This window comes from Embiotoca jacksoni, unplaced genomic scaffold, assembly GCF_022577435.1.
Source record: "Embiotoca jacksoni isolate LCO1_2020_lvr unplaced genomic scaffold, fEmbJac1.0.p SCAF_11, whole genome shotgun sequence".
Classification (NCBI taxonomy): domain Eukaryota; kingdom Metazoa; phylum Chordata; class Actinopteri; family Embiotocidae; genus Embiotoca; species Embiotoca jacksoni.
The window spans coordinates 3160375-3184259 of NW_027185241.1; the positions used below are offsets into that span (position 1 = coordinate 3160375).

At 41.1% G+C, this 23885-nt stretch overlaps 2 protein-coding genes across 2 annotated transcripts in view; both read left to right on the forward strand.

The window, feature by feature from the left end:
- Positions 1–6778: 6778 nt before the first annotated feature.
- On the forward strand, positions 6779–9735 carry med18 (mediator of RNA polymerase II transcription, subunit 18 homolog (yeast)). Its single transcript, XM_069139010.1, has 3 exons — positions 6779–7210; positions 7567–7668; positions 8339–9735. The coding sequence occupies exons 2-3, from the start codon at positions 7596–7598 to the stop codon at positions 8893–8895; spliced, it is 630 nt and encodes a 209-aa protein (XP_068995111.1). The 5' UTR covers positions 6779–7210; positions 7567–7595; the 3' UTR covers positions 8896–9735.
- Positions 9736–14336: 4601 nt separating this feature from the next.
- Positions 14337–23885, forward strand: part of LOC138193954 (forkhead box protein O6-like) — a 30840-nt gene continuing 21291 nt past the window's right edge. Inside the window, exon 1 of the mRNA XM_069142291.1 lies at positions 14337–15888. Coding sequence (XP_068998392.1) covers positions 15400–15888 — 489 coding nt within the window. The 5' untranslated portion in view covers positions 14337–15399. The remainder of the gene's footprint in view (positions 15889–23885) is intronic.

Genomic DNA, 23885 nt, shown 5'->3' on the forward strand with positions numbered 1-23885 from the left:
TTTTTCAGTAAAAATCTGGATGGTGAATGTTGAGGAAACAAACAGAGGGACCAAACCTCAGTGGGAAAGCATAAGGGTTTGCTCTCCATATTTCCAAGTCTTTATCATCATGTTTAAACTAAAAGAGAAATTACAAGAGAGGACGCTTGACAACATTTTATAGCACAAACACTTTGACATTCCCGTCATATTTACCAACTGCATCTCTTATTTGCAAAGATAAAATATGCATTTCAAGGCTCAGTGGGACAATAAGTATTGAGATCCTTTACTTCAGTAAAAGTACTGACATAGAAACGTTAAAATACAAGTAGAAGTCCTGCATGAAATTTATGCATAAGTATTAGAAGCAAAAATATGTCCGCAAGCGGCAATGATCGGGATCCAAGCAAGTCTCAAGCATTAGAAGAACATGAAAGTAAACCACAAACACCAGTTGTCCCAAACAGATTTGATCCATGAACCATCGGACCTCCAGAACAACAACTTGCACACTGCGTCACAAGCAAGACATGCAATTGCACAACTGTCTAGTAACCTTGACGGATACATTACATATGTGAAAAAGGGTTTGTTTGGTGATAAAATTATGAAAGAAATCACACCATTCTGATTATGTCAGGTGTATTGTTAAATATTTTGGTGAAGTTTAAAAAAAAATGTTGGGGGGAAATCGAAACTGTTGTGTATTTCAATAAAGACTTGTGGAGTTATAGATGTAAATTGATTTGGCGTGTTTTGAAAAATATAGAGTGATGGACTTTTGAATTGACCATAAGTTGCAGTGAGCCAAAGTTTTGTCCCAATGCAGAGGATGTCCTGAAAAAATGTCTGCTCTGTAAGATGTACAGAGGATTTTTTTTTTTTTTTTTAAGTTTGGAATGTGAAATGGCTAAAAATTTGGATTTCTTATGACAAAGTTTCGGGGCGATCGGCCCAATGGTCTTGGACAAATTCGCAAAAATAGGTGTAAGACAAAACTGAAAAAAAGTCACAAATGTTGACATTTTTACAGCAGAAGGGTACTGGAGCAGAGATGCAGAGACATACATTTGAATAGTTAAAGAATTTAGATTCTAGCCCAAGCAGTTTTCGAGATAATTGCATAAACGTATAGTTGATTGCTAAAGCACCACCATTAGGTCAGTTAGTGTCATTTTCTGTGCCTGAGCAGTTGGAGCAATTTGCAACCTACATGCCACATTTGGTGAGTTTTCACCCTATGGATTTTGCTGCCTAATCACTTTTAGCAGAGAAAAATAATAATAATAATAATAATAAGAATCAGAACAAAGACAAGAGGGTAATGAAGTTACAGTTACTGACTGATATGTAAGTATATATGACATCATTAGATTATTAATAGTGAAGCATCAGTGTGTAAACAGCATTTCACTGTTGTTGCTTCTGCAGCTCCAACAGTAGGTGGGGAGGAAAGATGAAAAAACAACTCTGTGATTCACAAGTATGTTTTCAGTTTATGGACTTTTTCTGTGATCTTTGATTTTTGGTGAAATGAAACTGTACTTAAGTAAATGTACTAAGTTACTTTCCACCACTGCTTCTGCTTAGTTTGAAGTAGCATTAGTAAAATGATGAAAAGTCTTTACGTATTAATAGTCAAATGTATGTAAGTATCAAATATAAAAGTACTCATAATATAAAATGTCTCTTTACAAAGAAGCAATTATTGACTTTACAACTGAATAGTCTATTAGTGACGTGTGGTTAATCTGGGATGCCTTAATAATCATAAATAAAGACTTTCATTTAAAGTTATAAACTCTCTACAGTGAAACGAGGTATTTAGCATTTGAACTATTTCATAAGTGTCGTTAGGCTTCAGTTTTCCCGACGACAAAGTTGCAGATGCTGCAAGCTTTATGAGCTCTCATACCTCGAGCACATGTCCAAACAGCCAGTGTCCAGGGGGTCGTGGAAAAGAATCATAGGTTCGCAGCACAGCCTTTCTTCCGACGAGAAAAACGCTCGACGTAAACACAACGAAAATCAGACAGAGCGCAGCAAACAAGTGATGCATTTGAGGCCAGCCGAGCTGAAATTTCACAAAAGCGTCTGTTAACTCCATACTGACGATGCGTCACTGGAGGATGAGCTCTTTTCTGCACATCACTAAAGGAGACCTAGGCCTATTTGTTGTGATGCATACTGGGGTACAGTGTAAAGTCTCCGGTTACTGCCTGGTGGGCGGAGAATCTGCCGTCTGATAACCAAACGGTGCCTTTGCGTGCTGACGGAAGTTTCTTTCTTTTGAACGCACGAACGTCCAACGGTATGAAATTCCCGTTAACGACAGATTATTAAAAAATATTTAATTATAGCTTAATGATATTAAAAATCTATTAATCAATTATTTTTGTGTTTACAATGTAAAACAATTTCAATTCATAAACTGCGAATATTATACATAGCCTATGTTTTCCTTTAATTCAGCCCACATAGTTCACGTTTCTAAGAAGTACACAGTAGTTTTTGAATTATGTATTGTCTGTTTTTAACTCCATACTGAAGATGCTGTTCAGGGATGTAGAGATTTTGAGGGCTCTGTGGGTACCACCTGCTGCTGGACTCTGTAGATAGTTTTTGTTTTTAGTAGTCTGGCTCTATATTGAAGGTAATTGTTGTCGTGCTGCAGATGTCGTCACTGATGGTTTTGTGTGACTGCAAAGAATCAAAACATCCAAAGTGCTTTTGCGCAGTATAAAGTTTAAGTTTTTTTTTTTAAGACACGTTGTCGTCATTGTGTAATGATCATGTGGATGATTAGAATTGTTCAGACCCAACCATTCGTAAGCCTGCTTTGCTTATGAGTCATCTCTAATTCATATTGTTCATGTCATGCACATTTTTCCATCGTTGTACTTTCCAGACTCTAACCCTTGATATCAGTTTCTGTTGTCTGTTAACCGAAATCTTCTTTAAACTTTTAGCGTGCTCGTATAAACCTGCAGCACAGTAACAGTGGAGCTTATCAGACTATACTTTATATATTTTATACTTTATAAGTCCAAAGTTAAGTTTAAGCCTGGCAGATGAATGAACTGCACAAACAGCTCGCAGTTTCTGTTTTTCTCAAATAATTTAATAAATTACAAATGACCTCATTAGCATAAATTACAGTGCGAGTACAAATCTCACACCTCCATATGAGAAAAGCAACATTACCGATGCACACACTGTATTTCAACACTTTTGCTACGATGCAACAAGTCAAATAAACACCACAGTCAGAAAAAAAACTGTGTGGGTGGGTGCCCCGCTAACTTTCCTCTACACTTGGCTGTTGGACCACTTCCGATATGTCAACTTAAACTCAGATGTTAAACTCAATCTCAAGCCTTGACTCGTGTCAAGAGTCTCTGATCTGTGTTTTGATGAGCGGTGACAGTGGAACCACAGACGGAGTGCTTCTGTTCTCTTCAATTTCTTATTTATTTCTTCATAGACATGAGCTGCTCAGCCACGAACCAAAAAGGCTTTGATTTCCTTCTTTTACTAATTATTTGGAACTCATCCATTTTCCCAGGAAACAGTAAGTAAATGACTATCCCATTAATATTACAATGTATTTAAAATACATAAAACTTCCTGTTTTACTATTAGTGTGTAACAGAAAACTGATATTTTAGCAGCTGAAAATCACCTTCACTTCTTGCTGGGATGTCGAGCTGTGATACCATGTCAACATTACAGCGGTGACTCGGACTCTTTCCAATGGTTGTACAAGAAGGATGAACATAATGTCACAATCCAGCTCATCTTTCAAGAAAAGAATGGATTACCATACCACAGCACCATTCATCCCAAAAGGAATGTTACGCTCAGTCGTTCATTGGTCATCGATCATTTTACTGAGGACGATCAAGGCCTGTACTGGTGTAAAAACTGCCATCGAGGCAAGTGCCCGGTTGATCAGCCCACAGTCGTCGTCGTGAAAAAAGGTTGAAGCCGTTTCTGAATGTCATATATTTCTTTCAACAAAGACAAAATCTACCGAAAATGTCAACTCTCATTTTGTTCTGTTCTGTGTATTTGCAGGAATTCTGGAGGAAATTAATAATCAATTTTACATAACTGCAGGCAGCAGTTTTGAGCAGGCATGTCCGGGTGGATTTAAGAACTACAAATGGACATATGAAGCAAGTACTCCTCTCGTGAAATCCGTACCAGGACCAGAAACAAACATTGTGACTTCCAACAAGCCTATACATATTATGAATGTCAACAGAACAGATGCTGGGACATATACCTGCTGGACAAGCTGCGACAAACGCAATTATAAGCTGCTGACTATCAATTTGTGTGTAGTTACAGGTGAGAAACTAACACACATACATGATCTTCCCTTAACGAAAAATGATTCAACTTACAATCTATTTGCTGCTTTACAGTACACCGCAATGAGGATTCATCTGTTTCTTGTGCTGTCTTCTGTGACGTGGGACTCAATAATTCCAGCACAACAAATGTGGAGAACATTTCAGTGTCTGTAGATTCACATGGGTACTTAAATTGTAGTGTGGGGCAGATCTTCAATGGATATACAGTCACTAGCAGTGTTGTACCAACAACTGTGTTTAACAAAACAACAGGTGAGTGTTTCGCTGAGCGTTTTTGTTTATGAAGTTTGTGACCTGAATCAAAGAAATATGAATACTTTTTTTTTTTTTTTTTTTTTTACAGGTGTACCTACAGAGTCAAGATATCTGGTGCCAGTTTTTTGTGGAGTAACAGTACCCTTTGCATGTCTAATTTTAATGGCACTTTTATTTCTTTACTTCAGACAAAGAATTCTGGCAGGTAGGCTATGCAGCTATTTGTCTGATTGAAATTTTCGTTTCTTTTTTTTCCCAGTTGTTGTTCAGTGGTCGGCTGTCTTGATGTTTGCGTCAGTGACCATATTCTTCTTTTTTTTTTTTTTTTTTTTTTTTTTTTTATCTCTTCAAAGCATTTCCATGTCACCTTTGTTGCTGTGGCTTAAAGGGCAGGGTAAGTTTCCGATGATAACTATGATGTTGTTACCTAAAGCTATCTACCATGAAGAAATGAACTACCGTGTGTTGTGTTGTTCAGGTAATGAGATTACTTACGTCTTGCTGCAGGTGGAGAACGACAGATCAGTGGTTTATTCATCGATTGCCATCAAGACACCTTCAGAAACGACAGGCATTCATATGACTTACAGTGATTGTGTTTATAGTGAACTAAAATTATAGAGACAATGTTCCAGGTTAAGTTGGTGAGTAACTAGCAGTGTCAGTGATTATATTTTCCACCCTGGTTGTAATGTGATTTAGTAATACATTCCTAAAAAACAATTATGTATCATGAGACAAAGTGTGACTTGGCCCACGTTGTTCTGAAGGGGAATTTTGAAACATGAAGTCCTTTTTCCAGTTTCCAAACTGTTGAATGATCTCTGATGGAATTCTCTACATCATAACTTAACCTCATCTCAATAGGAGCCTCTCGGAAAAAGATGAGGCAGGTGTTTTAAACCACCATATATTAGTGCAGAGAATGTTAATGAAAAGTCTTGGGTTTGATACTAATGTTATATGTAAAGATATTATCTTTTGATACTATAAAATACAGAGTACATTTAGTGAGTAGCTTATTTATCCCTTTACTCCACTATATTTATTATTTACTCAACTAAATTGTTTGTAAAAAAAGTTAGTTAGCTACACCTAAAAAAAATTACAACATTAAAATGTTGCTGAAATACAGTGGTGAAAATTCATTATTTACTCACGTACTGCAATTAAATAAAATTGAATGAGTATTTCTATCTTATGTTACTTTACTCTTGCACTTCACCAGTTTATAGGAACACATTGTCATATTTACTCCATTACATGTCTTTGAAATTTGAAGTTTTACTCACAAAACACCGAATCGGCTTGCAGTTATGGATTCACATGTAAGAATAGGTTATTTTGAAGTAGGCTGGTCAAAATCACATTGACCAGCTACAAGTTAGTTTTAATTTAATTGTTCTATTTTATTTTATTCTATTTTATTGTATATACTGTGCATTTTTATATATATTCTTTTTTTTTTTACTGTTGTTTTATTGCTTTCCTGTACCTATAATGTTTGCTGTGGCGAAAAAAATGTCCCCTTGTGGGATTAATAAAGTAACTATCTATCTATCTAACAATAATTGTGGTTTGCATGTTTATAAATAATTACCTTCACTTATAATAAAACAATACTATACTGCACATGATAAAATGGCGCTTTAAAAAAAAAAAAAAATAAATAAAAATTGTTATTACTTACCGAGCTCTCGGACCTTAAAGATCTCAGCATATCATCCTAATGGAGCGCTTTGTTTTCAGGCTGTAGGTTTACTTGCAGGTATCACTGGCGTTTCTTTTCTCTCCCTCTCTCTCTCTCTCAGCTCTCCCCTCGCCAAAAACGGCATTTAATTTTACTTATACTTTAATAACATTTTCCTGATAACAGCTACTTCAACTTAAGGCAAGATTTTGGGATATAGCACTTTTAGATGTAAATATATATATATATATATTTTTACAGTGTGCCACTTAAACAAATGTGACGTAGTGGCTACGTCATAAGCGTTACTGATAAGCATTGAAAGGAGCCCTAGACAGTTTTATTTTATTTTTTTTCTTCATGCTTTTTAGCAAACTGGGAGAAATATTGTCTATGGGCTTTGAATAGGTCATTTGTAAGTAGCGTAACGCCGGTAGAGGAGAACAAGCGTGCTCCGGTAGGTGGCTGTAATGAGCCTCAAAGTTGGATGCGAGCCGCTGCAAAACCATCCAAAGTAAGACGCTTTTTGCGTGTCCTGCTTGGGCGGCTGCGTTCATTCATTCTCCGATAAGTGACCAAGCCGTTGAGCTGGTTTTTATTTAGTTTATTTTTTGATTTTGATCGACTCGTTTACTTTCACAGGGTGCCACGTCCGACAATCCTGTTTCTTGTAACGACGCTGAAGAAACGCTTCCAGCTGATATCTGAACTCCGGCGGACTCAGCTGCTCAGCTGACTAGCCGCGTGCTAAATTAGCGAACCGTGCGAAGCCGACCGGGTCTCCGGTTTGCACGGTGTGCGGGCTCCGCCGAGGACGAACACGGCGTCGTCCGCTCGGTTTTTCCTCAGCAGGTGTACGGCTGCATTTTTTGGTTTTTTTTTTTTGCCCTTCGAGGTTTCTCAGGTAAGCGTTTCAAACGGAAATGCGTGACGTAGCTTAGCTCGCTACATGTGGTGAGCGAAGCTCTCGTTGTTGTGCTAAAAGTTAACAACGCGCTCAATGGTGAGATATTAAAAGTACCTGCAATGCATTTTGCAGGTACTTTTGCATTTAGGATTTTGAATGCAATATTTTAACTTGTATCAAGAGTATTTTTTTTTACACACTGTCTTATTGCTACTTTAAGGATCACAATATTTGTTCCACCTCTGCTCTGATCCCCTGAATACAATAACAATCATGAATGTCTGCCTTACAAAATGTCCCTACGCCACGCAGTTACCTGACTTTTTTTTTTTTTTTTTCTTCCCCCCTCTCAGGCCCAAAACAGCAAAGTACCCAAGACCAGATGGAGGCTCCTCCCGTCTCTGTGATGCCCGTCACTGGGGGCACCATCAATATGATGGAGTATCTGCTACAAGGTAAGATAAATCATATTTAAGTTTTAATCGCTATTTTATTTTTTATCCCTGGTTGTTGGTTTCTATTCTGTGGAAGTTTATGATTTTTTTTTTTTTTGTACACTTTATTGTTTTATTGATTCAATTTTTAGTCCTGTATTTTGATTTATTTGCCAGTGGGGGTGTTCGTTTTTTTTTTTTGCTTTAATTTTGTGTGTTTTAATGTGAAGCAATTTGGGCAGCATGTTTGTATTAAAGGAGGAGGAGGATATAAATAAAGTTGAGTAGAGTTGAGCTGAGACACGTCTACAGCTCAGGGCAGAAGAAGAAGCAAGTCAACTGGCAAATAACTAACTAGCCTGAACGTTTATATGCAGCTTTCTGGGACTGAATTATAGGGAGATAAAGTTAACATGTAATTTATGTTAATGGTACTCGTTTGTAAGTCATTGATTCACTAAATTGTGTTTTTGACGTTGCGCTAACGTTACCGAGTCGTGGATAGGTTTAAAGTTATTTGCAAATCGTTTTAAGTTATAATGCATCAAAAATGAAAGTGGCTCATTCTGGGGTTTTTACTAACATTTTTCCTTCTCTGTTTCTCAAGGAATCTCAGCTGTTGTAAAGTGTTGACACTACATGTCATTTCTATATTTATGCATATGCTTTCTCTTGCCTTTTATTAATTCAGGCAGTGTGCTAGACCAAGCCCTGGAAAGCCTCTTGCATCGCCTTCGAGGTCTGTGTGACAACATGGAGCCCGAGACCTTTACCGATCACGAACTGGTTTACCTTCTGAAAGGCCAGCAGGGAAACCCTTTCATTCTGCGTGCCCGGCGCTCCCTCTCCAGCCCCACAGCTCCATGGCACGTACGCTACTTAGGCCAACCTGAAGTGGGAGACAAGAGCCGGCATGCCCTGGTACGTAACTGTGTTGATGTGGCTGCCTCTCACAGCCTCCCGGAGTTCCTTAATGAGATGGGCTTCCGCATGGACCATGAGTTTGTGGCCAACGGACACATATTTCGTAAAGGCGCGATGAAAATTGTTGTGAGCAAGTTGTCACGCATCCTGGTTCCAGGGAACACGGAGAACATCGAGCGCTTGTCACTTTCATACCTGGTGGAACTGAGTGTGCTCGCCCCTGCTGGCCAGGACACTATGTCAGAGGACATGCGTAGCTTCGCTGAGCAGCTCAAACCACTGGTTCACCTGGAGAAGATTGATCCAAGTAAGCAGAGACATTAACGGATTCATACAAAGGGTCAAGTCCTCTCTGACTCACATGGACAAATGCAATCTCTTGTTATTTTTTTTTGTACGTTTATACGTTAACGAAAATGAAATACACTGCAAATTTCAAGCAACAGTCATAGATCTGGTGAATTTCCTATGTGGACTAAATGTTTTAACTACCACTGTTGGATATTAGAGCCCGTCTAATACTGCTTTTTTTTGGGGGTCGATACTGAAGTAAAAAAAATTCTGAGATCGATATTTTGGCTGAAATGTGGTTATCAAACGATTGTGACAAAATGGAGGCAGGATATTTTGCAGTTTTACGATCAACTTTATTGTTCAAAATTACATCAGTGCATTGAGACATAAATTTCGCTGGGGATGTAATAATTACAATTAAGTGTAAATAATAAAAAAATTAAAAAACACACAAATTGAACAGTTTGTAAATTACCCCAAGGATGTTTTTCTGCATTTAATTTTGTAAAAAAGAGTTTTCACTTTGGACAATATATACAAGGCCAGTACCCAACATTAAAATCAGCTTACTGATAAATCGTTTTGGTTTCTATTGAATATCCTGGTCACAGAACTAATGATGTAGTCATCTTATTATTTATTTACCAATTAATGCCCTGTCGCTGTGGCTGTAAAGTAGTGAAACTTAATAATACACTAGCAAAAACAAAACTAACTACAGTGTCAGTTATGTGCTATATTAGTGGAAATTCCAGCATAAACAGTTTTTTTGGGTGGTGCATAAAAGATTAACACTTCAACTTTAAGGTGAGACAACATTGTCATCTGTTGCCAGAGTGTAATGCTGCACTAAATCCTGTTCATGTTCAATTGTTGTAGTTTCTGATGCGTTTATTTATTTCCCTGAGTTTAATTGAATCCTTGTTCTGTTTCAAAGTCCTCTCAGCCGACATGTTCATTTCATCCCACTAGGGGTCTCTCTTTCTCTTCTTGTAATTGTCTTGATTGGAGCACCCTGGATGCTACCTCACATCATCTAGAGGAGCTGTGGTTGCCATGGAAATAATTAGCTGTGAGATCTGCACATCTTTTCCCCCACTCTAATTAGCTTTCTCAATTGCTTAATGATACATAGACCTGTGAAAGCCTTTCTTTCTTCCCCTCAACAAAAGCATTGATTTTCCCTCTCTTCCCCTCTCATTTCTACTGTTAACCCATTAGTGCCTCTTTCATGGGAACTTGAGCTGGAATGAAAAGCCCTACAGCTTTCTCAGGTTCTTTACTGTTCATGTTGAAATCCAAAAAGGCCTGTATACTAGTGTGTCAACATTATGGCCGATCTACCGCAGAGACCGAAGTAACTAATGCACATCCTGTCAGTTATGATAATACTGCTTGCAATAAGACATGAGTGCTTCTAATAATACCCCTACAGGAAGATGCATTTGCAGAGGTTGGGATGTAAAGTGTCCATGTGCATGTCTGAGGGGAGAGCTCGAGGGCAGATGGCTGTCTCTACATGTTGACCTACCTGCACGTCAAGGCTGATGAGGACAAGCTCGCTCAGGTGGAAAGGTGAGATGACACTGTGTCCACATACATTTGGTGCGCTTTGAAAACCACCCTTTGAACATTTTGTAATATATGAATGACAGTTCTAAGGGACTCCTCCTTTTTTTTTGTTTTGAAAACAAAGCTGATATGTGCTCAAATTGAACCTAATTTTATATTTGGTTACTTTGTACACAAAGTTGGCTGTCAGTGAGCCTGGATTATCCGATGGAGACAGTTTTATGTTCCAACAACCAGAAGCAGACTACCGGCCCTTAGGACCGAAGCATGATGTTTCAGCTCTGACTGAATTATGTATTAAAGAGGCAGATGCCTCCTTGCCCAAGGCTTTATATGTCCAGCATGGATACACTACAGTCTACTGGCTTTCTTCCACTTAAACTTGTGTTTAGCACAGTGCTCTTTGGTGATGAGCTGGACTCCCACTGCACCTCCACTCCACATTGCCTGGAGAACAGAAGCATAGCTGGGCTAATCAGTACCTTGGCATCGGGCCTACTTGTCTATTGTGGATGTAGGAACCCACTGACTTGCACAAGTGAGGGATTTAACTCGATGCTGGAGGCAATATGATATGCTGCATGGTTTATTTGAAGAAATTGAGACCAGAGTGACACCTTCAACACATTAGCTTGCAGTACAGTGGTTATCAAGCTCATTAGTTTTTATTATGGGATTGTTACTGTTGGAAAACATTTTGTAATGCTTGTAGCCTGTAGTACCGTCATTATCAATTCATTTTTACATTTTATGTATGTAATTTTATGACACAGAAAAGGGTCCATTCCTTTACCTATTCAACAAAAACTCTTAATAATCAATTAATGTGCCAGTATTTTTTTTTTTAAATGGATTAATAATCTACTCTTTAAAATGTCAGAAAATATTTTTTTTATTAACTTCATTCAAATTATCCAAAGCACAATATGCGCAAGCAGTATGATGTAATGTTTTTTTTTTTTGTATGATCAATAGACAAAAAACAATGACAGAAAAACAGCAAATCCAAACATTTGAGAAACAGAAACCAGAAAATGTGTCACAATTTCAGTGATAATTGACCTAAATAAATGATCTATTATGCCTTAAACACCCACTTCAATGTAATTCTGCTTGTTGTACTGCTGTACTATGTCTCATACCTTCATGTGGAGTGCACTATTTTTAGTACAACATAGCCTTTAAACATGTTTGCCACCATCAGTTTATTATGATACAATTAAGCTTGCTTCAGTTTTGGGTTTGAGAGCAGCTCACGCTTGATTTTTCTCTCTGGGCCGTTTGGTCGTTCTGCGTTTTTAACGGTTAAATATAATTAATTGGCCGAGGCAGATAGTGTTAGTTAATTATATTTTGTTAGACCTCTGAAATGGGGATGGAAGCCATTACCTGCACATGCCTTTACTTTCCATTTCACAACGCAGTCTTAATTAAAACTCTTGGCACCAATTGTCTTTGCTGCCTCTGAACATTATGTTCATAGTTGGTGGTTCAGATGCCAAGATGCCACAGAAAGCTGGCACTTGCTCAGGGCAGGAAGTCTTTAAGTCAGCCTACTTTGGGCCAATGCCACAAAGGGGTGAAATCCAGCATCGCCTACACCAAAACATTCCCAATAGTTGGACTTGAGCCCTCTCCTTCCTGTGTCATTGGGAACCCATATGCTTGTTAGAGAGTGTGGGTTGTTTACCGAGAGGGGAGGAGGACCAGGGGAGGAGGTGCTTTCCCAGACAGACATCGATCTCCCAAGGGTGTTCTTGTGGCTTCTCCAGATTCCTCTAGTCCTAACCCCACGGGGCAGAGTTGGTTACAGGGATAAATTGCACAATATCATGTGGTTGCGAGGTACAGCGGAAGTGGCAGGGCCAAAGGAATAAGGATGGGTGTCCCTTTCCTTATCCAAATTACATTCCTGAGCACTCTTTAAGAGTGCGACTTGACAAGCAAAAAGCTCTGCCTTGTTGTTCATGTGGTGCTCTTCCTTGCTTGTGGTTTGCTGAGGTGATTACTGCTGTGCAGAACACGCTGTTCCAGGATCAGCCACTCAGAGCTTTAAGCCAGCCATGCTGCCTCTGGAATGTCTGGTATGGGGACAACGTAGCAGTCAGCCTGGAAGGGACCAAACAGGCATAGTTTTTCAAACTTGTGGGCCTCCGTCCTCTCCCGTCTGTATTGCCGAGTCGTCTCCTCTTCCTACGGGTTTGTGTCTCTCTGAAGATTCAGCCCCTCTGTGAGCCTCCGGATCCGGTCCTTTGTCTTCTTAATATTCATTTACTTTTCTGTCACTTCACGTGTAATCAAAACACATTGTGTAATCTTGAGAGTCACCAAAATTATGGCCTTCATAAGCGTAAGTTGTTAGGCATCTCAAAGAACCTTGTGTTACAGACTAAAGGTTGTAAAAGGCTTGTCTGTCTCCAACATTGGGTTGATTGATATTCTTGGCACATAAATTTACAAACACAAGATTTCCCATTAATCATAGGTGAAATATAGTTTGTAGGCTTTCCACACAAAATACACTATTAGCAACATGGCATTTTAACCATGTGATCCCACTGAAGCACAACATTAAGTCATTCCTTGACGCACTATGACACATCCACCCGCATTTAAAAAGGTACTATTTTTGACACAAATTTCTTAACATCACTCGCGTCTGAGTGCACTGTGCGACCGTGTTGTGCAACTTTTAAGTACAGCTTCCCTCCATGCTCCTTGAATTTGTGAAAAGGGTGGGGTCCTCAGACAGCTTCAGCCACTTGGCTGCACAGGAGGTTGTTTTTAAGTGTGTGAGGACTGTGGATGATGTCACTGAAAAGACACCTTTCTGAATTTAGCGTCCCGGACTCTGAAGAGACTATACATGCTGAGGGACTAAAGCTGTTGAATATTCTAATGGCAATTTAGATCAACGTGCCCCTATAGGTCACACTGATTACCCCGTTGGCTACAGTGCTTGCATGCATTGCTGTCTAACTTCCAGATATTACCCGAAAATGTAGCTGCATATGAGTGTCTACAAATGCATAAAAGTGGGAAAGTTAAAGTCCATGAATAATATTCTCCCCACAGCAACCGTCCACATAACAAGTGTTAATGTGCATAAAGATGTAAAGCAGACTGTTGCTGTAATATATAGCTTGTGAGCTCAGAATTTATTTATTTTTGATTGAGAAAGGTGAAAGGGAGAGGACATGTGGTTATATACCAACCCAGATAGTTAAAAAAATAAAAAGTATTGTTTATAAGGGAAATGAACAGCCAATAAGATTAGAGCACCTGTGACTGCCGCCCAGCTGTCAGATTTTAAAAAGAGGCAGAGGGATGGAGGGTCGGAATCTCCCCCCCCCCCCCCCCCCCCCCCCGCCCTCCTCCACCTCACCCCCTTTATCCTCGGTCAGTGCAGTAGTAGAATTACACACAAGGGTCTGACCAGGACTCAGTCTGCCAGAGCAGAGGGGCTTTGGCGTTGAGGCAAATGCGATTTGAGATGATAACATGCAAGTCTTCTATTTCTCTTCATTTGGTTGGAGTCTGGTGCAGAAATCATTTTTTCATTCTGGCTTCTGAAAATTTAACCTCACTCCTCCAGGATTAAAATCTAGGGTTACCTAATCTCTGTTAATCTGGACTAAATCTGTCTAATCGGCATTGGAAATTACACTCACTGAGGTATTGGCCGCAAATAATCAGCAGAGGTGAAACCGCCTGCCGTAAATTCTCCCTGGAGGGCATTTGGACGCTGCACACGGTGCACGGGACAATCTGTTACGCACAAAGACCCGTATTTTTTTTTTTTTTTTTTTTTTTTTTTTTTTTTTTTTTTTTTAAAGACAAAAGCCCGTGTCGAGATTGTGCAGGAATTTCTCCTCCTGTGGGTTTCACATTGTCTTGTTTTATCACGGCTGGACGTGGAGGCTGGCACACAAAGCGCCATGTGACGCTCCGCCACAAAGATCGTTATGCAGAGTTTTGATGAAGAATTTGGGGTTTGCTCCCTTCGTTCGTTACTGAGATGGTGGAGGGAGAGAGAGGGAGTTGAGGATTTCGCTGTAATCATGCTCTGAGAGTATTGATTTCGTGAGCGCACTCCAATTGGCAGCATCTCTACTATACAGCACCGACGCGTCATCCTCGGTTCACATCGACGGAGCGAGTTGTAAGCAAATGAGAACATGTGTGGGATCGGAGAGAGTGAGGAAAGGCAGAGGGGCGATAGAGGGGAGCATGAGGAGGTGTGATAAAAGACAATTTTATCATCCTAACAAGTGGATTGCCGGACTATTTTTTCTTGCTTTATGTTTTTCAGACAGGGAATTTATCGATTCGTCACATGCGCACGCCTCTTCATTATAATTGCAGACAGTTGGGTGCTGTTCAGGCTGAATGGACTTGAATGTGCCGCTGCCAGCTTAATCCGTGCAGACTGGAAGATTTAATAATTCACGGTAATCACGCATTATCGCCTCAGTGGATGCTCTCTACACAGCCCCGATGATTTTTTTTTCTCTCCCTCTTTCCCGATTCTTCCTGTTGTCTTCTGGAGGATTTATCAACGGCTGCTTTGCTCCTTATCTGAAATATCATCTGTTGCTGCAACTGGATTGAAAAGCCCCCATGACTGACACGCGTTTGAGATCGAGTCTTATAAGGTGATGTGGACTGTTAAATGAGAAGCCTTTTAACCACCTTTTGATAATTGACTGCAGGTAAAATGGACACAAAATTATTGCTACTTTTATTACTTCTCTTATCTCTTCACGCGAGGCTGTGATTTTGTTTGCATTCATCATGATTCTTCTACTCCGTTGAATTGCCTCTTATTTATTCAGACTGAGCTTAAAATTACAAGGCAAATTCCAACGTGAAGTGGCATTGAAGACAGTGGATACGTGAATCGTGGAGGTATTTCCCTCCCTTGCTTTTGCTTTGATTTATTCCATTTTCAACTGAGGGTAAATGTTGATGATGGAGGACGACGAATTAGACGCTCATCAGGTTGATTCGGATTTCGAGCCGCAAAGCCGGCCTCGCTCATGCACCTGGCCGCTGCCTTGCCCACAGGATTTCCCCGATGGACACGAGGTGAACGGGGGTCTTCCACTGGCCAGCATCAAGGTGGAACCGGAGGACGTCCCGGCTTGCAGAGCGGGGCTCGTGGGCGGAACGCCGGGAGAGCTGAAACATCCAGCCGGCGCCCCGGCACCCACAGGCGCGACGCACCCATGCTTGGCTGGCGCGGCGCTCGATGTGACCGGACCCCTGCGCAAAGCCAAATCCTCGCGGCGAAATGCGTGGGGGAACCAGTCCTACGCGGATCTCATTACCCGCGCCATTGAGAGCACCCCAGAAAAGAGACTCACGCTGTCACAAATCTACGACTGGATGGTCCGTTATGTGCCCTATTTCAAGGATAAGGGCGACAGTAATAGCTCAGCTGGCTGGAAGGTAAGGTATAAAACACACCGGCCAACATGATGGGGTTTTGACGTTTTAATCACTGTGATAATATTGATTATTCTTCCTATTCACTAAGCCATTATGAGTCTTTCACCCCTCGTGCCTTACACATGTCACCGTGGGATTCCGTGTCGGTTACGCATGAATGGTGTCATGCGTTATCTTGTCTTAGTTCATTACTGCCGTCAGTCATCCTAATATATGACTGATGGCAGAATGTAATGGACTGGAGTGGAGTCATGGAGTATGTGGGAAAGGATTTTCTCTTCTCAGCAGCAGATAACCTGGTCATGATGGTCAGCAGCTATAGTTGCGCATTAAATACCTTCACCAGGGGCAGAACCACAGGGGTTTGTATTCCATCTCCACATCTGCTGCCAATAAATGTCTCAGATAAAGTGTTTTGCATATTTTCCCACAATCAGGAAATCCACCGTTTCTTCTTTTGAGAACATATCGAAGAATCAACAGAGAGCCACTTGTAGGAGATCACAGGTCAGCTGTCCACAGTGTAAATATTCAGAGGGGTGTTCTCAGCTGACCACAGTCCACCACTATTGCTGCCTGTCTGGCTGAGAGCCTAGAGTAACCTCCTGGACATCTGCCCGTGTTATCAGCCTCTTCTCCCAGCCTCATCTTGTTTCTATTCATTATAGCCATCTGAGGACAGTGAGAAGGGGCAGTGGGATCAGCAGAGCATGCAGTGCTTGTTCTGAGGCTGTAACTTTGCTGAGCCGAGCCTTGAGACTAGATGTTAAGTTTGCATCTGAAGTGGCTGTCATTTCCATGTCAATGAGTGTATGCAAAGACGGTAGATGCCGTACAGTATGATGGTTCTTCATGAATGCATTGGCAGTCATTAGAATCTTCCCCTTGATTGTTTATCATATATTTTCCTTTCTTCCAGCGTATGCCAGTTAATGCTTGTTGCTAGAATTATAGTATTAAATAGGGCATACAAGAGGAATGATTGAGCTGGCAGCATCTCATGATTCCTGCTCATCCAGAACTATCTAGGTGTGTCATTCATATCATCAAATACAATCAAGGCGGTATTGGCATGCCTTCAACATGCGTTCATTTTTGTCTTTTGGAGGAATCCGCCTTTTGTCAAAACTTGTTGTGCTGCTGTTGCATAACATATGTCATCAGTCAGAGTTGAGTCTCTTGCCTTAATTACTTGCACCTGACTGACACTTTCAGCCTGCCCCTTTTAACTGAACTCACTGCTAAGGTGTGTCTCCAGGTAAACTCTTTCACTAGCTGTGGGCTTGCACCTAGAGTCTTCGAGCACAGGGCCTCTTTATCTTTAGCGCCCAAAGTCCCAGTCTGCTATTTATGAAATTCCAAATTAGGGGGGTTGACAGTAGCAGTCTGAGGTCCGGGGCTATTTCAGGCCAAAGGCGAGACATGAGGCCCATTCCAGGTAATGACGGGGGATTAGGTAAGTCATTTAAAGCAGGCAGCCGTAATGTCAGCAACAGACCTGACCTGGTTTCGTTCAGAGACGGTGGTAATGTAAACATACATTTAGAAGTCACATGTGCAGCTTACTTAGAGGAACCAATCAAACAGCTGATGGAAATACGGTCTCTATATACAGTACAACGTTTATTTATAAAGCAGCTACCCACTCTTGAAATAAACCTGCTAAAGTTTGAAGTGAACTCGGCTCATTAATTAAGGCTCATTTTAATATGCGGGAGTTTGAAGTCTTGCCTAAACCCTGTATGAATTTCTGTATTCTGTGGTTTTTGCATGATATGACAAGCTATTTGCATGCAAATTATTTCATTAAGATAGTTAAGGAATAAAAAGGATGTGGAGCCATTAAGCACTATCTTCTTTTTTTTATTATCAGCAATTAACAGCAATAGTGCATGTAAAGTCAGCTCGTGAGATCAAGTCTGACAAAGTTTATATGAAGCCATGTTCAGATTCAGTCCATGAACCATGGACCCCAAAACAGGTGCACTCTCATACATATAATTTTACAATTATTTCAGGCAATTATATTTGACAGCAGTATTCACGAGTCGGAAAACACTACTTGTGTCATCCACTGCATTTTCATCTCTCAATCAACAATATAATGCACGAGCAAAGCATTTGATGCAAAACTGTCTCTTTTTTCTGTTGTAGCAGAGAAAAGGAAAAAAAAAAAAGAGAAAGCATTAAGATGCTGATGAAATAAAATGAAATTACAGTATGTGTTATGGCTATGCTGTTTGAGTGGGAGGCTCGGAGGGAGGGAGTTGAGTTTAAGTTGAGGGTGGTGGTGGTTGGGGGATGACCAACTAGAGGGACAGAAACCTCTTGAGACGGTTTATCCAGCGCAGACCATACATAGTGCTTCTAGAAAAATCTTAAAAAGCAGGATGCGTTGCCCTAATTCCTATTGGAGAGGATGTAATGCTGGCTTGATGATGGGTACTAGACATGCAGTACACCTACCATTAAGCTTCTATAAATACCTAATGGCTTCTGACTTCTAGGAAGGCGGCAGTATTCTAAGGTCACCGCTTCTTAAGCAGCTCCTTACTGCGGGGATGATACGTAGCCTCGTGATTTTGTGAACCCTGCACTTTCCACTGGGATAGCAGTCACTAGTGCACTGTAGATTAGTGGCAACATCATTGGCATTCGTTCTCCAACTAAGCTGATCCAGTCCAGAAATTTGCAGGATCCTGAACTAAAGTTTCAGACTGACAGAGTGCCCTGTATGTACAGTTGCATTTTATGTGCGAGCGTCGAAGAGTGCATGTGGTTGCATTCTGCATTTGCGCGTGGGAGAAGCACATGTCAATTGCAACAAAGCGTCAGGGATGGTAGTGTTGTGTGTGTCTTTGTGGGGGCTAGAGCAAGGGGGAGGGGCTGTCTACTTCTATAGGCGTGTGTGTTTGGGCCCGCTGATTGGTCTGACAGCATGTCACTGCAGTGAATGGTATGTAGTCTCACTCTTGACTTCATAATGCCTCTAATGGTGGGGTACTACTTGGTGTGGGGATTGCCCTGTAGGCGGCCAGAAGTTCATTAACTTCAAGGAGGTTAGATGATGCCATTGTTACACTGAGGGGGTAGCTTTACTGTGTAAGCCAGCGTGGGTGGTTATGGGATACACAAATCCATAATACACCAATGCTTTTGGTGTATTAAGTATTTAAAAATAGAAATGTGTGATGCATACTTCAAAGATATCATTCAATTATATTAGGTGGAATTGGAAGTATCGAGCACTGTAGCAACATGCCGGGCTCCATGGAAGAAGACCCGCTTCCTATGTAGATATGAAGAGCTCATTCTAAAGTAATAAAAAACACAATTCTTAATTTTAGGGGATTATGCACCAATGAAAAAACTATTATGAATATTGTATTCCTTGCTTGTCATTAGATCCCTTTCAATTTTCGACATACTGGTCCTATAAACACATAGTTTTCCCTTTGTGTGTTCACTGTGCCAGGGTTTTTCCAGCACTTGGGCCAGTCAGATGCCAGCGGATTGTGCAGCAGGTCGGCAAGGGTGCCAAGCAGTCACTCAGACACTTTAATCCAAAGCGACTAGACTGTTATTTATAAAGAGTCTTTAGGCAGAGGTGTGTGCAGGGCCAGCAGGGTAAAAGGTCATGGGGCTTTCTTTGGTCGACAGAAATTAGACCACCCCTAAAAAAAAAAAAAAAAAAAAGATATATAGAAAAAGAAATGTGACAGTGGCTTTGCAGTAAAAAGGAAAGACAAAAACTGCATATGGGGAAATGAAGAGGGCAGAAGGAACAATGTCTCATGGCACATGTGTAGTCTAATCTTATGTACACGCACATAACCCCTGTCTCCATAGGCAGTAGTATTTAGAACCGGGCTGGATCATATCACTTTATCTAATTGATTTATAGGTAAAGAGACAGTCAGACTCTCGTAATCCTGTCGGTATGCACGGGCTCCGGCAGCTGCAACAGAGAGACACTTGGCAAATATGACGGATGTGAATGTCAAATGTACAGCAGAGAGAGTGTTTGACAGAAGCTTAGCATGACGTGGAGAGACTTGAAACTTTCAGTGTGTGTAGAGTCATATGCTTGTGTCTGTTGTGTGTGTGTGTGTGTGTGTGTGTGTGTGTGTGCAAATCTGAATATATGCTTGTGTCGCCTGATGATGGTCGGGGAGTCTGGGGAGACTGGAAACTATCCTAGACTTCAGCTGATTCATATTTTATTCTCTGTCTTGGCTGAGGGGAGCAGAGTAATTTGAGAGTGCGAAAAGACACACTCGCACACACACATACACAAAAGCTTACACGCTCATGAAATGAGAGCATATGATGCATGCTGGACAGATTTATGGTGTTAGGATTATGAACACCTTACATCTCCCCTTGGCTCCTTCACCCAGAGCCAATTTGGGTTCAGGCAGTGTATTCCAGCTTGAATTGGGTGTCTGATGCCAAGAAACCCATTCTCGCTGCTTTTCCCCCTGCAGCCTTCAGGCAGCCGTGGCAGTTCATTTCTCACTGAAAATGATTAATGCACATGCAAATTACCAAAGCATGGGCACGCATTCAAATATGGGAGACAGCAATCAGGAGACGGTAATATGAAAAACAATATAATTTTGCCTTTGATATTACTTCATTCTCTCTCATCGCTACATCTACCAGACACCCATGTTATCTCCTCTTCTATCTCTGCCTCTTTCTCTTTTGCTGCGTCTATCTATCCATTAATTACACATTCTATACATTCCTTCTGTCTTAGTGGTTTTAGGTATAAGGGCCAATTGAGGTGAGGAGTCTTTCTCAAGGGGGCTATGGCGTCAGGATTTTGAGCTTTAGCAGTCTCCTGCCAGTGATCTAGACTGCCTTAAGCACCGAGCCTCCTCTTATCGAGGAGAAATCTCATATCTCACATTATCTCGGAGATAATAGGATAACAATGCTGGATTTTACACAGCTCGACTCCTCTCAGCTACTGGGTCTTTAGGAGGATGAGGCCGTCAAGTTCCCAATTCGACAGGGTTGAACTAATTTGGATGTTCTCAGTTGAACTGAACTTCAGCTGTTGAAGCATTTCTTACCAAGTCTATTACCCATGGCTCTGTATTTTCTTCTGCATTTCTCGTTTGGTGACATTTCTCAGACTATTAAATACTTGGTTCATTTTTTTTTTTTTTTTTTTTTTTTCCCCCCCGAAGCGTAGTGAAGCAGAGAGAAATTGTCGTTGTTTTCCCATTGCACTATTTAGGGTGATGGTTGCCACTATTCCCTCTGGCTCAGACTCACACATTTGCACGAAAACTCACAACGCACTTGTGCTTCCTCAAACCACCCACGGAGGAACACTCTGTTCTTGGGTGGGGTGAGGCATTTTTTTTGGGATGGGGGGAGGGGGGGTAACTCGAGAGTGGAAGTGACTTTCTGTGGTGCCGTTTTGCTGTCTGATTTTGTTTTGAAACCTGTCTGACTCTCGGCGATTGGCTCATACGGAAGGCGTGGCTCTGTTTGGTAAACTCTTTGGCAAAGCCACTCACAGCTGCAGGGACAGAATGTGGTGTGTGTTTCTCTCCGAGGCCGTGCGAGTTTGATGCCATGGAGATTTGATTGGTTGGAGGGGTGGGGGTGGTGGCGGCGGTGGCGGCGGCCTTGAGTGTTACACCAGTGGTGGGTGATTAGAACACATCTCTTTTTATTTCCATGGAGCCAGCTATGAAACTGGGGGAGAAGGGAAGGGAACAGAGACGAGCTATGTCATGGCAGCATCGCTGGACATACAGTACGTTCGAGGCATACGCCCACAATGCCCACGTTTCAATACAGTGCGAGTAGCAGTCACTGCGTTTCTGCTCCGTTACTCTTCGGCCGGGTTCTACTGACACAGGCATCCCTGTGACTTGTAGTCCTATTAATAAAATCTCCCTGTAGTCACTAGTTTAGAGGATCTGCTGACCAAAAATGACGGTAGGACTCGCAGATCATTGTCGGTGGAGTTAATATTGCTCCCAGAACCCTTAAAACATTTTTCATTCATGACCATAAAATGACAAATACACAAAACATGACTCACCATATAATAACAGGTCTTGAAATGAAATACCTCAGTATGTTTTTTCTCCAGCGTACCATGGTTAGGGAAATGCCTGTTGTAGTTACATATGCTCGATTCAGTAGTGCACACTGACTGAAGAGGATTCACACGGTGGAGGGTTCTTCTAATATGCGAGATATTTGCCATTTTCTAGACTCAGTCCGTCGCTATGGTGAAGCATCTCATTGTAGCACAGAGTCAAGTCTGTCACGTCTAATCTGATGGCTGGCGGCTGAAGTTATTTTGTCCCAGAGAAACGTTTGTATTACAAATGTTTTTAAATGGGTTTGAATGTTCACTTCAGCATGTGAATAAAATGCCCTCGCGGTGCGAGAAATTTCGCTCTCCATGTGTAGTGGCATGTTTGTTGCTCATCTGTGTCAATGTGCATAATGTGTGATTGTTGCTCTCTCTGTGCGCGCCTGTGTGTGTGCGCGCCTGTGTGTGTGTGTGTGTGTGTGTGTGTGTGTGTGGGTCTCTGAACGTATTTCTCTCTTCTGCCTGTATGAGTTTATGTTTGTGAGTCTGTGTGTGTGTGTGGGTGTGTTGGGGGGGGTTGATGGGCTCAGTGGGAGCCCGGGTCCCGGGGGAACAGCTCTCGTTAATAATTCAGACGAGGCTCATTATCAAGGCAGCGCAGATTTCTCCCTGATTCCACCTTAATTGCAGGCAGGCTGCTCCACTCAGGCAGTCGGTAGTCACGCTGGGTTGACTCTCTCTGTCTTTTTCTCCACCACTACAGGGCCTGCTCTGCTCTGCTCCGTCTCCAACGCTCTCCCCTATCACAGCAAGACGGCCCCTTGGCTAGCCTGCTGCATATTAGCGTACACCTAAAATAGTGTGACGTGCTGTTTTTTTTTTTTTTATTTGTACTTTAAGATACAGACCTTACACTGTCTGAGCAATACCACGAAATGCTTTGTTTTGTTGGCCAATCTGAAGATGATGCATTTTTGTGGAGCTGAAACAATAAATTGATTAAATGATTAGTTGACCAGCAGAAAAATGATTCTCAATATTTTGTATTTACGAAAGAAAATATATTTTTATTTATTTATTTATTTTTTTTAGCTTCTCAAATGTTTAGCTGCTTCTGTTGGTTTTGTATTGCTATGAATTAAATAAAATCTGGACTGTTGGTCAGACAAAACAAGATTTCTGCTTGGGCTATAGTTTTGAAGGCAAAATATTTAATTGATTTACAATAACAATAACCTCGATCCGAAAGAAAAATAATCCTCCGTTGCGATCCTTATAGGTTATATGATTTATGGTTCATTATGGTTGAAGTACCATTTGTATACTTGCATATCAATCTAAAACATGAGCAATATAATGCCTTATGATGCACACTGCACAAAGCCTAATGTTATCATTTCGTTATAGGCTTTGTGAAATATTATAATGGCGGGTTTATCCTTGAAATAGCCTGTAGCATATTATCATACTGATGATACTATAGAACGCGTGTTGCCGTGATTGATATCGAGCTACAATAATGCTCCTCTTCATGCCCGTCTATAGGTTTTATGTAATGTATCTTGTCTTCATAATTTACACTGACTGATGGGTTTCCATTCAGCCCATTCAGTGAAGCCGTGCATAGAGTGCGACATAATGGGCCTGATCTTGTCATACATGTACTCGATATGAATATTTCAAATCAAGCCATTGTTACTAGATGGGAGCTTTAAATAAACAACACAGACGCTTCTTCTTCTTCTTCTTCTTCTTCTGCTTTTTCTTCTTCTGCTTTTTCTTCTTCTTCTTCTTCTTCTTCTTCTTCTTCTTCTTCTTCTTCTTCTTCTTCTTCTTCTAAGACCGTAAGAAGAAGAAGTGCGCTCCAAGCTGTATTTCTCTCCCAGCCGCAAAACTGGCTTCCCACAAATCACGCTGCCCATATTTCTTA